At 44.3% G+C, this 16,264-nt stretch overlaps 1 protein-coding gene across 1 annotated transcript; it reads right to left on the bottom strand.

Moving 5' to 3' along the window:
* Positions 1-798: 798 nt before the first annotated feature.
* Positions 799-7,934, bottom strand: LOC144106640 (glutathione S-transferase-like). Its single transcript, XM_077639480.1, has 3 exons — positions 7,772-7,934; positions 4,313-4,580; positions 799-1,733 (listed from the first exon to the last, which is right to left on the bottom strand). Exons 2-3 carry the CDS (start codon positions 4,576-4,578, stop codon positions 1,337-1,339), a joined length of 663 nt encoding a protein of 220 aa, XP_077495606.1. The 5' UTR covers positions 4,579-4,580; positions 7,772-7,934; the 3' UTR covers positions 799-1,336.
* Positions 7,935-16,264: the final 8,330 nt, after the last annotated feature.

The raw sequence follows: 16,264 nt of genomic DNA, 5'->3' as shown, positions 1-16,264 counted from the left end.
CGAGACAGGCAATCGCTGAACTAATCGCACAGGGGCAATATTCCCACAGCAAATTTTTTTTACAAAGGATACGCAATGCGAGATTTTCTATCTGTCAGCTTCTAACAAATTTTCTTCCTTCCAATCGCTTCTGCATTTGGACGAATGCACGGAAGAAAATTCCCTGAGACGTCTGCACACCAATTGCTTTTATTGTGGCTGCACCAACATAAAAGCACCATTTAAGGAAGCAAGCAAGTAAACTAATCGTGCTGTATCGTGCTTCGCGGTCGAGGAAAGCAGGAATGTAGTTATGATCTCCAGAGATCGCAGCACAGCACCAATAAATTTATCCCCTGAGGCACAAAATGCGTGAGAAAGTTAGCCTAGGTATTTAGCACACTGTTTCATCGCTGTAAAAGTTCTCTGCTGGTAATCATTAACCACCGCTATTATCCTGCTCCCCAGCCGCCGCGGTGGCTGAGTGGTTATGGCGCTCGGCTGCCGGCCCGAAAGACGCGGGTTCGATCCCGGCCGCGGCGGTCGAATTTCGATGGAGGCGAAATTCTAGAGGCCCATGTACTGTGCGATGTCAGTGCACGTTAAAGAACCCCAGGTAGTCGAAATCTCCGGAGCCCCTTCACTACGGCGTCTCTCATAGCCTGAGTTGCTTTGGGACGTTAAACCCCTATAAACCAAACCAACCTATCCTGCTCCCCTTCTGCCTGGGGGCGGTTGTTCTAAGCTTGTTGCTTTGTCCATGGCTTTGCATTCATGTTGTGAATTACTTTCTGTACTTTCCTTTTGCTTGCTCTTCTTCCCTTTACTGTATGTTGATATGCCGAGTGCGGTTCCAAATCAGGACAGAAGGCGACACTTCTCAGACATGCCTATGCCTATTTCTCAAGCCCCCTAAGGAACTGCTCTATGTTCTCTGAATACCGTTTTAATTTACAATTTGCATCGTGAGGACGTTAAGCAAGTTACGTTAGAAGAAAGCAACTCCCGTTGTTTGTTTAGTGAAATAACTTAGCGTAGCTTCGAGAGTGCTAAATCTCGTGGGTCAAAAGTCTGAAGTGAGAAGGCACAACAAAGAAGGGTAGCTTGCAAAGAGTTAACCCATTCTTAATAGAAAACAAACTTATTTAAGGAAGAATATCTATAGGCTGGTGCGAATAACTATGCCGCGACATGGTTATTGTTTTTTTGTAGCAAGGCTTTTCAAACTTACATAACCAGAAAGATCAGAGTTACAACTTTTCTGCACCCATAGGCTTGCGCCAAAATATATTTCAACGACAGTTATGCACATTTACGTAAAGGAGAGCGAAAAAGGCCACATGCAAGCCAGTCGCAACTACTCCTTCTCGAAGCCCCATTGAATCATTGGTCCCAGGATCGGATATTTGCTGTATCTGTCGGAGTTGAGGTACTCCTCGACGTTTGGTAGCTCCTCAAATCGCTTCAAGTAAGCCGTAAATATTGGAAAACTCTCGAACGCATTCGCGTTCAGCTCGTAGTTCCAGTCTAGGGCCTCGTAGAGAAGGAAGTCCACGTATGTGAGCCTCTCCCCGAGGACCCACAGCTTCTCTTGCAGCTGCTCTTCCCAGGGCTGAAGGATGCCCTCCATCCTTTGTTCGTACTTGGGCCGAGTCTCGTCGTAGTTGGGCGACGCGACCGCCATAATCAGGTTCCACGCCAAGTCACGCGCGTGCTGCTCCAGCTGGTCCAACTCCTGCGTTTCTTCTTCGTCCCTGCACAAGAAAGCACACGCGGCGGAAAGGTGAAAAGGGAGACGCAGGTACATGAAAAAAGAGAAACACATGGTAACGTTTTCGGAATTCAGAGTTTACTTTATTTTTGCTAGAAAGCAGGTACACATCATGAGCAAGAAAGTTTGAAAGGGGAATATTCTTCCAAGGATGACGAGACAAAAGGCGTTTCATGTACGCCTGACAAAGCCTTGCCTCCTTGCGAGAAACATTTCAATCTCTAAGCTACAAAAGCCGTTGAAAAAACACATTGCACCTTTATTTACGCGCTGAAAACAGAAGTATTGTGAACAGGGCATTATATGAATTAAAAATCGTAAGTACTACAGAATGCAGGACACTGTCCGAACACAAGATTACAATCAGTCAAGTTACTGTAGTGTCAGAAGGCAAGAGGGAGCAACAGTTGCATAAATATGAATCACAACAAAAGAATAACTCCTAACCAGTAATTTATTACAATGTCAAACGTAGTTAAACAGAGTAGAAGTGCGAAAGCATATCTTTAGCCTGGTTGGCTCATAGTTTTCATTTGCTGAGTCGACGGCACGTCTTGCTGCGACATTAGGTTCAGGTTAAACTGAGTTCTAGGTTAATCTGCTCTGATCTGTCAGCGCCTCAGATGCAAGTGAAGACGACGATGTGCAATAGACAGCGCGATAGTGTGTTTCTGCTCAACAGGAATCGTGATAGGCTGCGCTTGCTTCAAAGGGCTCTCGTGCAGTCCCCAAAGAAGCTGATGCCCGTGGCCATGGGTGGATTATGCCGTGGCCAGTGAAGTCACGGCAATATTTCTTTAATTCATTCATTCAAAGCCAAGGCAAAGCCTTCAGCGGTGGCCCGGTTTTTACTGCTTTTGTCTGGAAGTAGATCCTTCGCTCTTAAAAGCAAGGTTCATGACGCGATCAGAGGACCCGAAGCAAGAGCCGATTTTTAGCTGCCAGCAAAGCATTACTGGAAATAAATGTTTGGTGTAGGAATAATGGCTGCCATATTTTTCTATGTGTTTTGAATAAAACAATGCTACAAATGTCCTTGTCCTGTATGGCGATCATCCTTATCCCAAAATTGTGTCGTTAACACGAGCACAAATATATGTTCTATATATTATGATCATGCTGTATATGTCACGATCGCAATTCCAGGAATCAGAATCCCATAAGGCCCATCAGATTGGGGCCACCTTTATCGACGTTGCGAACGCTTTCGACGTATGTGCCGTAACAAGCTCCTTCTATAGATAGCTCTGTCATCAAGAGCACAACATTTCTTTTATTTCTGCTATTTCTGGTTTCGTTTCAGTTTATTACCTTTGATAAGGACGCCATCAGGTTTATTGATAAATGTAGTGAAAACACGATGGTAAGCTGGTTAATGTACTCTAACGTTATCCTATATATAGCTAACCTCAAGAAGCAACTGCTTCTAAACATTTTTCCAAGTTTTTGGAGGGGAGCTATAATTGATAAAAAAAGTAGTTTGTGGAACCTGCTGCTATTTTTTAACAGAAATAGAGATTCCTTTCCAATGCACGCATCATTCTAAGGGTCAATGTTATGAGCTCGTAACGGGTATCGTTTTCTTAGCGCCAAGTTCACATGTAGGCTAGAATTGTAAAGTCATGTGGATATCATCTTTTGCAAACCTCGGTCAACTCTGACATGTTTAGGTTTGACATTAAAACATTGGGCTAAAAAAGGCACGTTAACAGCGCACAAATCCTTAATGCGACTAATGCATGAATGCGCTTTGGTTCTCTTCCTTACGCGTTCTTCCCGTAACAAGAAAGCAATCGATGTTTATACCAGGGGTATCACCGTGTTTTATGCCTAACAATGCTGAATACTTATAAGTTAGATTGCAGGTGCACAGGGCAATGAGACAACGTTTTCATCACACTCAAAAGGCCCGTAAATAAAAATACCGTCATCACAGCTTGCATCTCCTCTATGTCCATCTGCTCTTTAGCATAAGCTAACTGGCGTGATAGCCACTCTACATCATGCAAATATAACGATATGTGAATGGCTTTAAGTACTGCCTTAGTCCTTATCGTTTTTTTGAATCAACAATTCAGCAGTGGAACAAGTGGAATGGGTAACCATGGGATTTTCTTATTAATCATTTTGTTCATGGACTGACCAGTTTTGTGACAAATTAATATTTCGGCCATTTTGCTTGAATATTTGTACGTGATACTAAATGTGTACATTCCTGTTTGCGTCCTTCTATGCTTGGCTATTATGTTCATCCTGCTATGCCTCACCGTTCTAACGACAGTATTTGTACATAAATATTATCTTCAAGAATAGATTATGAATAATAAAGGAAAGATAAATAATAAAGCCGGTTTAGATAGAAGGTACGCCAAGTGAAATAAAACAAGCGATGTCTTTGTACTACAAAGGAATGCGCTCGACTTTTACCTGCTCCAATAACAAAGACAGTCGAGCCTTGTGGTTTGACTACATCTTGTGTAAAGCCTGTAATCGTCGCTGGCGCATTCCGCGGTCTAGACAAGGCAGTAAAAAGTGATGACCGCAAGCTACTTCGCCACGTACCTTGCAACTAGGTCGTGCTGGCGAGCCAGATAGCGAATGATGGCGACGCTCTGCGTCATCTTGATGTCGTCGTCGATATAGTACGGAAGGTTGGAAAACTTCAGGCCCAGGGAGAACTTTTCCCCGTACCATTCTTCCCGGTCGAAGTCTGGCTCTGGACCGTAGTTGTAGCGTTTGTCTTCGAACTCGATGCCCTCGTACACTAGCAGGTTGCGTATGGGCTGCACCATGCCTCTTATGTTCCAATAACCAAGGACTGGAGACATCGCTGTGGGAAGCCATGAAAGGAAAAAGCATGGGTCACAATGGAATATGTAGGCATACATGCATTATTTCCAGCACAAAATGGCAGGAAGTTTAACCGTGTAAAAATTAATATTCGCCCAAATGCTCCCTCTATTTATCAGCTTTGAAGCGGGGTATTATGGCGGCTAGTCGTTGTAAGAAAGGTGAGTTTTGCATGTTATAGCACACCGTAAAAAATAAGCTTCACTGCATGCGACAAAAATGTAATGAAAAATTTTCCAAACCATAACGTTTACATCGCTTCAACGGCCGTAAGTCGTCATCGGGGCAACGCTAAAAATTTTCGGGGCACACTTCACCTTCGCCTTCAGGGCGTGAATGCGTCCGATAGCGTGAATGCGTCCGATCAGCGGATTGAAGTCATCTTTGCTTCTCACTTCTCAGACACTGACATTGTTCTTTAATTTGTTCCATTTTATTTTAGTGCAAAAGCACTAATTTACAGAGTGAAACTCAACCCACAGACTTTTGGCGTGCCTGGTCTTGAGGGTGCGGAAATGAATAATGTCGCCACTGGGTTTTGAACCCGCGGCGGCGCGAACAGATCAGCTGCGCCGGCCACTGCACGAAAACACTATGCTATCCTGATCAGCTGATCACGCCTCGTGTTAAAGCGTAACACACAATAGTTCTGTTCATTGCACATCGTCGTCTTCATGCACTTCCATCTGCAGAGCGAACATAGATCAGTTTAACCACGACCAGTGCTTAACCTGATTCTAATATTGTCGCCAGACGTGCCGACAACCCACCAGAGCAAATGCAAGAGCCCAACAACGATAAACACATATGCTTTCACATGTTTCCTCGGATTAACTACGTTATAACCCTACCAATTTTTCGCTTCTTTATATACTTATTTTTATTCTCATATTTTCATTTGCCATACGATACATATGCCTGATTTATCTCTACAAGAATTCGCAGGCATTGAATGCAGCCGATGCGATAGAGAACGCATTAGAAAGCGGCAGAAACATCTTTATAAGTTTGAGTTGACAAGCGGCTCCCAAGTCTACTTGGAATGATGTTTTGAACGGGTCTTTTCCTCTCTAAAAGGTGGTCACTGTTAACTGACGTGCAAGTAATGGGCCACAAAGAGAAACTAAATTCTATAAAAATCAATAAATTGCCGGGGGCTTTGGAATGTTTAAGGTTTGAGCCTGTGGAAAGCAGTTTGCACTTTCATGCACGTACGTATCTCCAAATAGCCCTAGGGGATCCTGTATGCCAACATAAAGAGGAATATTCGCAGCTGAGATGTCCTGCGCATTCCCAATTATCCTAGCAAAAGCGTCTGTCGTGGGAGTGGCAGCTGTCATTGACATGCGACTAAAACAACGTTTACGATATCTGGACAATAGAGACACATAACAGCGAATTGTGTCAAAATGTATATTTTCTTTAATAAGAGAAGTACAGTTAATACGGCCTCCGGGTACAAGAAGCGTAATCCGCGTGACTATCGTGGTTCTTACAAGTGGGCTCCATTTAACTTCAACATTACTCCGAAGGCGTTTTATGTATGCCCTATCCTAGGGGTGCATCGATCTTCGAAACTAAATTTTTCTGTATCGCTATGCAAAACGATAAAGACGGAGGCGTCGTCCCATATATTTACACGTAACCGCGAAACGACAGGTAAAAGGACACTTTGTGCTATTTGGATTGATTTACGGAGATCTTAACGTTCCGAAGCGACTCAGGCTACAAGAGATGTCGTGGTGAAGGGCTGCCTAAATTTCGACAACCTGGGCTTGTTTAACGTGCACTGACATCGCACACTAACTACACGGGCCTGTAGCAGCCGCTGCGGCCAGAATCGAATGTGCTATTTAGAGATGGGTCTGCGTCGAGCTACTACTGCTTTCTGGTCACAAATAAGGTATATTCACTGAAAACGTCGTTTTATAAGCTACAAATTGTAGTTGTCTCCATCACCGGCCATTTTCTCAAGACCGAACCACGATAACGCCAGTACATATTTTTATACGGGGTCTCTCAGGCTAGGCTAAACTGATATTCGTTTCGTAAAGGTAATCGCAGGCAGCTTTCGATAGTTACGTCGCATGTTGCAATCGATTGAGGCGAAGCTCTACATATTTTTAAATCCAATTTTCTCAGCTGTAAATGGTCCTTGTGTACCCAAACAAACTTAGCCTAGCGCATAACCAGCCACAACATTATATCTGAGTAAGACAGCAAGTTGAATGCAGTCGGTCGCGGTATGTGTTTAACGTTGATTTTGCCGCCAGCCTTGGAAAGCTATGGATGCGAAGTTCCGCGGGTCCCTAACCCAAAACAGGTAAAGTAATCGTCAGCATTCTTTTTCTTGCTTATTTGCAAAAAATTGTCTTACTGCTCCCCAAGACACACCTGTCGGTGCACAGAAGACTGTTACTTGAGATCGCCTTTAAAAGAAGGAACAGATTGCAGGAGCGGAAATATTGACAGGAAAATACCAAGACAACAAGAGCTACCTTAGCTAGCCCAGCCTGCTTTAAGACTTTATGGTTTGGGGATAAAGTGTGCGGGCTCCATAAAACTACCATAATGATTCTGCGTTGAATTGCGGTTTTCGAAATTTCGACATATTCTGCGGCGTAGAATGGCGTGCCCTGCACAGCTCATTCCCAGACTGAGTGGCGGCTTGCCCTGGCGTACACCAGAAAAAGTGTTGGGCATATATCTTCGTTTTGACCTTAGCGTTTCTGCGTTATTTTTTGGGTATCATGTTGCCCGACACAGAAATATGTTTTCCAAAAAACACAAACTAGATTATAATTTTTTACGCGCCAAAACAACACATTAATTCAAGGGAAACAAGAAGTACATTTTGTAAAAGACCATTCATTTTTTGACACGGCTAATACAGTGCGTAAATTGGATGCGCTGGCTTTGTGTCGGATTCTGCATGTTAAAGTCGATGTGGAGCACTTTGGCAAAGAGGAAATTGAGAGCAGACGTTTCTGCGTTGTCATCTTGCGACAGAAAAGCACCCAAGATTTTAATGCTAGCAAATACTCTCCTAACCCATTCTTCACAACCGATGTGCCCGTTTTGATGATTGAACGTTGAGGGTATTCGGCAGTTTCCAGGACCACACACACAGTTTCCTTGATCAGGTAAAACAGGTTTACAAAGTAAACTCACCGAACGGTAGACGCGGAGCTTCACGAACCTCACTGTTTTTTATTTTGTTTTTTTTTTTTGGCAGCGAGGCTGATGCTTACTGCAGCAGGTGACGTCCTTCTAGAACACAGCCTGAATGCCGGAGGATCCGCGGTTCTTAACAACTCAGCAAATTCCGTGCGCAAGCCAGCGCTCGAAACCACCCAGCCGTGTGCGGAGAGACACGTCGCGCTCCTGCAGTATTTCGATCTGCAAATGTTCGATCCACCTGCTTTGAGCGCAGCACAAAAAGAAAAGCACCGTATAAACGAGAAAATAATAAGCTACGGGAACAAGACCCCCGTCATCGTAGCCCCATGGCAACAGCCGTTTGATTTCGTAGCTTCTGTTCACGACTATCGAACGCTCGTGTTCCCTGAGCTTAGCACCGCAACGCACCTCGCAGTGGACTGTCGAGCCATCTGTTGGAGCTTGTTCACTGCACTCTGTTGGAACTTGTTCACGCACGGTACGCAGCAGATCAGGTGACATGCTCAGTGTTCGAGAAGGCCAAGAAGTTTGTTTTCAAGTGCAAAGCTATTTTCTGGCTAATTCCTACTACAATACGGCAGATGTGTGATCTGATGAGAATTATTTCGTGCTTTCTATTTCTACCCGCCTATCAATACACCTCGTGGTGCGAGTCGCTCAATGCAGATGGCGCGCTCAGCCTCAGTTGCAGCGTTTGCTGGCATATTTGAAGTATAAATTTCGTTTGAACGATCAATAACTTATTCACATATTGACCAAGTATTTAGGATACCATGTGCCAACTGAGCCGAAATTGGGCCCTCTAAACAAGAAAAGCCAAGGTCGCTGCTAAACTGCGGAGAATTATAATTCTATTAAACAATTGTATACCTAGCCGGTTAAAGGGATTCTAAGGAGGCAACCTGCAGAGTTACCTGGAATAAAATTTTATTTTATTTCACTTTTATTTCTTGCAACTAGCAACATGAAGGAGTCACAGAAAAAGTAACTATGACCGTCGCAAACTTGCCGTCAGGCGGATGATGAGGTCTAGCAGGTTTTCGGTGCGCCTTTCTTCAGGGGAAAATTAGTTTGCGGTTTATAGTTTTTGAAGTTCTCTTGTAGCTAATGGACACATGACGCATTATTATAGATGCACTGCCACCACACGCGTATGAAACTAACGGTCCTGTCGTCATTAACGGTTGTGATCTTCTCAAGGAGCCCCTATTTGAGGACTTTGCAATCTTTCTCAAGCGCCTTGGAGTTTTCGCCCCTGCACAACGCGGAGCGCACGCGTCTTAGGTTTAGGTTCCTCCCATATTTCGGGGGGAGGACGTTTATTGCTATGCGATGGTCCTTGCTCTAATCGCACCTCATTTCGATTGCGAGCCCTAGCCGCTATTTTACGGGTTACGGTTTCGCTCGAGCTTCGGCAAAATGTCCCTCCATGTGACTTATGCGAGCTTCCTGCTTTGTCGAGGAGGCGGCGTTAAGCAAAGGGTGCCTGTGGTTGTTTGGCGTCAGTGCATGTTAAAATGCCTCAAGTTGTGCGTCTTTTCAGAGCTTTTTAATTACATCCTTCCTCTCATTCGGTACAACACGCTTGATGTTGGCACGATGAAGTGAGCCACTCTGGCGTGTTTCTCAACTCACCGTCACAAACTGAGCTTAAGCGATCATTCATACAAACGAGTAAAAGGCGACGCACGAATATTTTTGGTCGTGTATTTACGGTAATTTTCTCTATAGTTGGTCTGCACGGACTTTAAGGAATCGACTGAGATTCCTAAGACAACTGCAACACAAACTTGCGGACAAAAATTGGACTTCTTGGCGATTGTGTGATTAGCGTTTCGTCGAACTAGTTTTCTTGAAAAATATTTGTCACCTAAGCAAGCTTTAAAATAACCTTGAAGAAGCAAAAGTTGTTTGGACATAAAAGAAATATGCAATTAGGTGTGAAACAGGGTACATTAATAAATATACAATAAATATTAAAATTTTAATGTTAAAATTTAAAATATTAAAAATGCAAGTATGATTTAAACGAAATCATGCGCAAATTTTTCGGGTTTTCTTAGTTCATCAAAGAAGCGAAAAAATGTCTATCTTAAGCAACTTTCGCTTTAATTTCTTTTTTCTCTTGTTGCTGTCGGTTATGAAAAAAAAACATTTTTAAAATTATAAGAAGAGTAACATTTGAGAAAATTACCATCGCAGCGGTGGCGAAGTTGACTGTAGCACGTGAGAAGGCCGCCTGGCTAAAAGGCTTCAGTTTTGCGCGTGCCACAATGTGTAACATATTTTTTGTAACCAAGCTTTGGTACGTTATGCAAGCAATTTATTGTTCTAGAATCAATGAGCAGAGGTTGCACCGAGTTTTTGCGGGTTTTTTTATGGGGAAGCCCTTGGGAGTGGACCCGGCGAACCAATCTGTTTCATTGTGTCCGCTGTTAAGAAATAGGTTTGGCGCATTTGTATCTGCGCCAGTTGCTGAATCGATTTATGTTCTTTCGGGACGTGAATGACCCCTTCCTGCGAACTGTGTGTCAAGTTAGGCTGGGTGGGGTCTTGCCAAATTTATATGTTAGTTTGGCGAGTATGCCAGGGGGTATTTTCGGCTTGCTTAGAGAGGTGTAAATAGCATGTCGCGTCTCGCAAGAACGGTTTTCAATGGAATATCTGTCAGCTGTATCGCGAAAGAAAATTTATTAGGACCTGTGTGATGTCTTTCTTCCGGTCCCATTGTACAGGTGGTTGAGCTGTGCAGGTTCATGGCAGGCAGCTCTAAAACGAGTGAAAAGTATGGCTTTACCAGGTGGAGTTCTTTTTTACGCTCCATACGAACACTCTTGAAGTCAAGATGTATCTAGAAGAGAAGGGTATTTTTGTACCTTGGGGAAATCATTTTTTCATATGCCTAAAGCCGGGAACGATTGAACACGTGTTCTTAGATTGTTGGGAATCCTTTTTCTTTTCGGACAATCTACAACGAACGATTAAAAAAGACGTACCGGTGAATGCTTTCGGAATCAGATTTTTGCCGTTTGACAATGAAGGTGGGGTTCCTTTCGACATGATCATGATATTGGGCCTGCACAGTATTTGGCGATCCAAGATGGCAATCAGGCATGCGGACATTGACGCGAGGTTCATAAGAGAGTATGTTCGGGAATCTGTTGGAAGAGTTAATGAAGGCCACAAGATACAAGACCCAGTGCCTGAGTGGCTTCCGAGAATGGAAGCTTTGTTATACATGCATGAATTTTACGGTGTTTACGTAACCCCAAGTACGGGTGACGTAGTTTTAGCATCTGTGTTGTGTTGTTCGCGTGAATTAGTCTGTAAATGACGTGTGAAGTCGCCAATGAAGAAAAAAGCGGTGGCGAAGTTGTTGAGCATCCGCCTCGCATGCGGGAGGAGCGGGGTTCGATCCTCAGTTCCGCCGGGTACCCACCGGTGATACAATCGGTACAATCTTTCAGCTGGTCTGGTGCTCGGCTTTTTTAAGGTGAAATGCTTGGGAAATGGGTCTATGATCCCACATTAAAAAAAAAGAAATTACTTTGTGTCATGGCGCTCTTTGGCCATAGATGCCCTTGCATCATAAAAATTCATCATCATTTGAGAAAATTACTTGAAGTTTACTAAAACGCGACTTTTTTTAAGAGATTCACGCATAAAATGAGAAGTCCATAAGATAAAACCATGCGGCGGCTCATTATACACACCAACTTAATAGCTTTCAGTCTAAAACTTTTAATCGGAGTGAATCTTTTTCTGTGCGTGTGGCGAGAAAGAAAAATGTAATCCAGAGCCAGCCTCACTGCTAGTACTTGCAAACGGTGCCGAAACAGCAGAACACGTACATGCGCCTGCCTGTTTGTTTTTTTTTACAAATGTATGTACTGCAGCCCTTAGCGAAATAAACGTGCGCTGTCTCGCTTCACATCCGGTTGATTAGAACGTAAACGACGCCTTTGCGTCAGTAAATCAAATCTCATCTTTGGGGCTCGTGGCGGTCAGGAATGCCCACACAGCATTTATATGAGCTTTCTCCTAATTATTCTCCTAATAGCCTAATTATGTACTAAGCGGAGGAAGAAGTATCCAAGGGGCATTTTATCCCTGCTGTTGCACATCGGAACGAATACCGCCCTTCAACACGCTCACGCGCACTCACATCAGTAGATGATGGACTGGTAAAGAGAATCTTGCCATTTGACTCCAATTTTCCTCATTTTCTCACGCACTAATTTTAAGCTTTTCTTACTTTAATAATTATTTTCAAGACGAGGCCACCTAAGTGTTCTCTTCCCCCACTTTGTTTACCTAAATGCATTTCTATAGTGCTTGAATTTGAGGTGATGGAGATCCGAGGCGTTCCAAGCATGGCTAGTCTGAAGTGGTATCACTTTTGGGTTCTTTTGACTGCGATTGATACGACGAATCTGAAACACTGTTTTGTTCATTTTAATTGAATTTCAGATCACGGCACACAGCATTGCCTAATTATCTTCATGTTATTTTAGGCCCAGGCAAAACGGGTCATGCGGTGCTTAATTCTAGCCATGATATCTCCTATACAGGCTTGCTGTTGCTGTCACATAATTCAGTATGCCACCTACAGCGTCCCGTAGAGTTTTTCCGTCTAAAGTGGCCAAAATTTTCGTTTTCCATAATACTTAGCATCCTCCTGGTGGTAGCACGGATTCAAGAAGTTATTTTTGTTGTTGTATTGTTATGAAGCTCTCTCAGAGAAATACTTGGGGCAGATCTTGTTTCACTACATATCCGCGCTGCTCTGCATTAATGTATGCTGAGTACGCTTATTATGACCGCAGATATAACGAATCCTCGCTTATTATCAACAAGTGCAGTACTACCGTCAAAATATGCATCTGAGCAATGGTTGCACGTCTCAGATAAAACGGATAACTGTCGCGCGCATCAGTCGGTTATAGAGAACGTGCTCGCGCCGTTAGCTCACTCCGAAGTTCAAGAGGTCACGCTTCCAGCAAGTGCGGAATTCGAAGAGCACCTGTGAGCCCTCGTTACCGCGCCTCATTAGAATGCAATAAAACCCGGCATTGAAACGGCAAGTAACCGCCGGCCAAGCGTGCCTCAATGGCGTACCACGGCAACCATTGCATGCGTGTTCGCCAGCTGGGAAAAGCATACGAAGTGGAAGTAGCGCGACTGTTTCGAGACAGGAGCGCCGTCGAAAACGAAGCTACTGCCCATGGTCGTAGATCAGTTAACAGCAACGATTCGAGAAGTTTGAATGGTTTGCGGTCGTGGTATCACGTGCTGGCAGCATCATACAGCACACAGGGCAGCTGAAACAAACTGTGCAACGAGAACTGCATTACTTTCGTCGCTGCATGGCCTAAGAACGATAGGTGAAGCTCTCGAAAACACATGCATTCTGAAGTATGTGTATCTGTGGCCACGCGTCGTTAATTCATAGTGGACCAGATGTTTGTTCGGATGACCTAGTTCCAACGTACTTACCACAACATCGCAGAACCGCTTGCTCTGGCGAAGCCGTTTAACACAATGTGCGAGCAGTACACTACAGCTTGGAATCTGATTAATGTAGCTGACCTGTCATCAGCTCTCATGGACGCTTCAACCAAGATTGGTTATATGTCACCCCTAAAGTTGATTGTTAGCAGCAAGGGTTTTAGATGCGGAGGATATGACTGCCGTGGAACTCTGAAAAGAGCCGGGGTAGGGTCTGCTTTGACGAATTAGAAGCGCATAGCGATTCGCCATTACTCGCCAAAACTAGTCAGTTTAGATCAAATCATGAAGTGGTTCTCGCTCTTACTCACGGAGCATTTCTTCAGTTTTCAGTGCGTTTAAAATTCCAAAGCGACTAAGGCTGTCAGCGGCGCCGTATTGGAGGGCTCCTAGTAATTTCAACCACGAGCGGTTCATTAACGCGCAGTGACATCGCAGAATACACGGGTCTCTGGCATTTTTCCTCCATCGCAATTCAACCGCCGCTGCTTGGATCGAGTCCGTGTCTTTCGAGTCAGCAGCCGGTTATCACAACCACTAAGCCACCGCGGCGGCTCTAAAGTGGCGGAGCAATCGTCGGTTTAAGGCGAAGAATCTGTCTCCTTTCATGCTGAAGCTGCACTCTGGCTTTTTGTCCTTTCGAGAGTAAGGGCTATGCTCAGAACCCGGAGGCAAACGGATGCAACCAAGACACCGAAGCATGTAAGGCTAAAATATTTGCGCGCAGCTCTTGAAACGTCACCTGCCATCGCTGAAAGGCGGCCCGCTACGCTGCTAGCCTCCCTTCGAGATATTTTGTGGAAGACATCTTCCGGTTGTCTATTCCTTTGCTGTCACAACGTTGCCAACGATCGCAGTAGCACCTGCTGCAGAGCACCGTGCGTCAATACTCGCATGGACAGACCACATTTTTTTTCCTCGAAGAACGTCCTTGTAAGCGCCTCGACTCTTTTTTAAGGCTTATCATAGCCCGCTGCACAACTCTGCAAAAATATAACTCTCACACATTGAGCGCATTACATCAATACGTTCGATAAATCACCGTTGGGCTACGTTTAGATCTTCGGTGCTTATATAGGACCCACATACCCACATATCTGAAATCAAAAGCTTCTCTAGCAATGACTCGATCTCTTTATTGCCACGTTTAGTAATTGTTTAAGGGTGGAATTAGATCCAGTGCGGACATCATGCTTCAGTAAGGCATACCAGATTGAAATGCTGCCACTCATACAGAGAATCGCATGCAGTTCTCATGCCCCTGATAGACTTGAACTTTTTCAACGACTTTTTCTTATATCTAACGGGCCAATATCGCTAATTAATGTGGATTGAAAGTATCTGAAGAATGTTTTAGCATTATGTCCCCTGAGTGTAATTAATGACACCGTAGGGGGCTATCAAGCCTGAAGTATAAAAGGGTACAGACGCCACATTTTTGGATCGCATTTTTTTGTTTAAAAAGTACTACGGGCCTAGTAATCATGAGAATGAGCTCAAAACGGCAGTGCGCATCGTTAATACTTAATTACATACGATTTTTTACCAGAAGTATTGGTCTCAGTCGGTGCCAGCGCTGAAGGGCACCTTGACATCACAGTAGATCAGCCAACTGGAATTAGCACGTTCATGATGACGTCAGCGTCACCGGCAAGTACTGGTTGTTGCTGTGAGGAACCTCTGGGTTTTGTGACTTCATAATAATTGTGGAAAGTGGAACTAGACGTCACTCGATTCTGATGGAAATGCTGAGCGGCTCCTTGGAGAATATTCAAATTCATAATAAATTATGCAGCACTAAACACCTGGACTATCAATTGTAGAAAGCATCTGCTTAGGCCATGAAGACATATCTTATCGTTCGTAGGCGTTCTAAATTTGGTGCTGTAAACCTTTAGGAGAATGTATATTGTACCAACATACATGGAATGCAGCGTGTCCTCGAGTGCTGTGACATCACACACGCCTCCGTTGCAGTGCTCGAACCTGACCTTGACAAACCCTCTGACTGACCGTCATCAGGTGGCGTCTGTGTAGCGTGCGGCACGGTTCTAACAAAGAGGAGGGTGGGGGAGGGGTAGTTTCTTTTGTCCGATTAGTACACGAGGCCTGCTTGCATCTTCGTTTCGATTGAAACGGAACGCAAAAGGCACCCGTATTCTGTGCGATGTCAGTGCACGTTAACGATCCCCAGGTGGTCAAAATTATTCCGCAGACCTCCACAACGGCAAACCTTTCGCTCCATTTTCTTTCACTCTCGCCTTCCTCTCTTCCCTCAGGGCGCGGTTGAGGTGTCCACCTCAAAGTGAAACAGTTACAGCGCCATTTCCTTTTGTCGAAATCCACTAACTTTTTAGCAGCATAATTACCACAGAAAAACTAGTAAACCATAAGTTCTAACTCAAAGCAGCCTTAAGAACAGTGTGATGAGCGTAACGATCTATGCCCTTAAAGAGTCTAAACTAGAAAAAAAAAAACTACTTGCGAGATTGGAAAGCAAAGCGCACGAAGCAACGCAGCAAACCCTCCGCTCATCGAATACACAATGCAGCACGGACCAACCTGTTCACCTTTCCAGTATCGCTGTCCCGGCACCGGTAGCGCTGAGTGAGGCGCCGCACTGAACCGCCACTGACGAGTGCATGGAGTTTATAGTCGGAGCCTACGCTGTCTGGGAACGATGTATTCAAGCTGAGATCACAAGGCAGAAGATAGTTTGACGAGAGGATAATCCTTTATTTTAAACCAAGTCAAGCTTTCTCGGACACCTCTTAATTTTGAGCAACTGTATAGTACTGTAGCATACTCTCATGAAGTATTGATGGGAATGCGTAGCGAAATCTTAATTTTAAGGATTATCCTGCCCTCCCACAAAATACCAATGAGTTGCGTTCTTGAAAATTATTAGTAGAACTCTACAAGCCCACAGAAGAGAGATCTGCGGATATATTAACATTACTGTGCAATTCTAACATA

The sequence above is a fragment of the Amblyomma americanum genome, chromosome 10 (assembly GCF_052857255.1).
Source record: "Amblyomma americanum isolate KBUSLIRL-KWMA chromosome 10, ASM5285725v1, whole genome shotgun sequence".
Lineage (NCBI taxonomy): Eukaryota > Metazoa > Arthropoda > Arachnida > Ixodida > Ixodidae > Amblyomma > Amblyomma americanum.
This window is presented reverse-complemented; position numbering and strand designations above follow the sequence as displayed.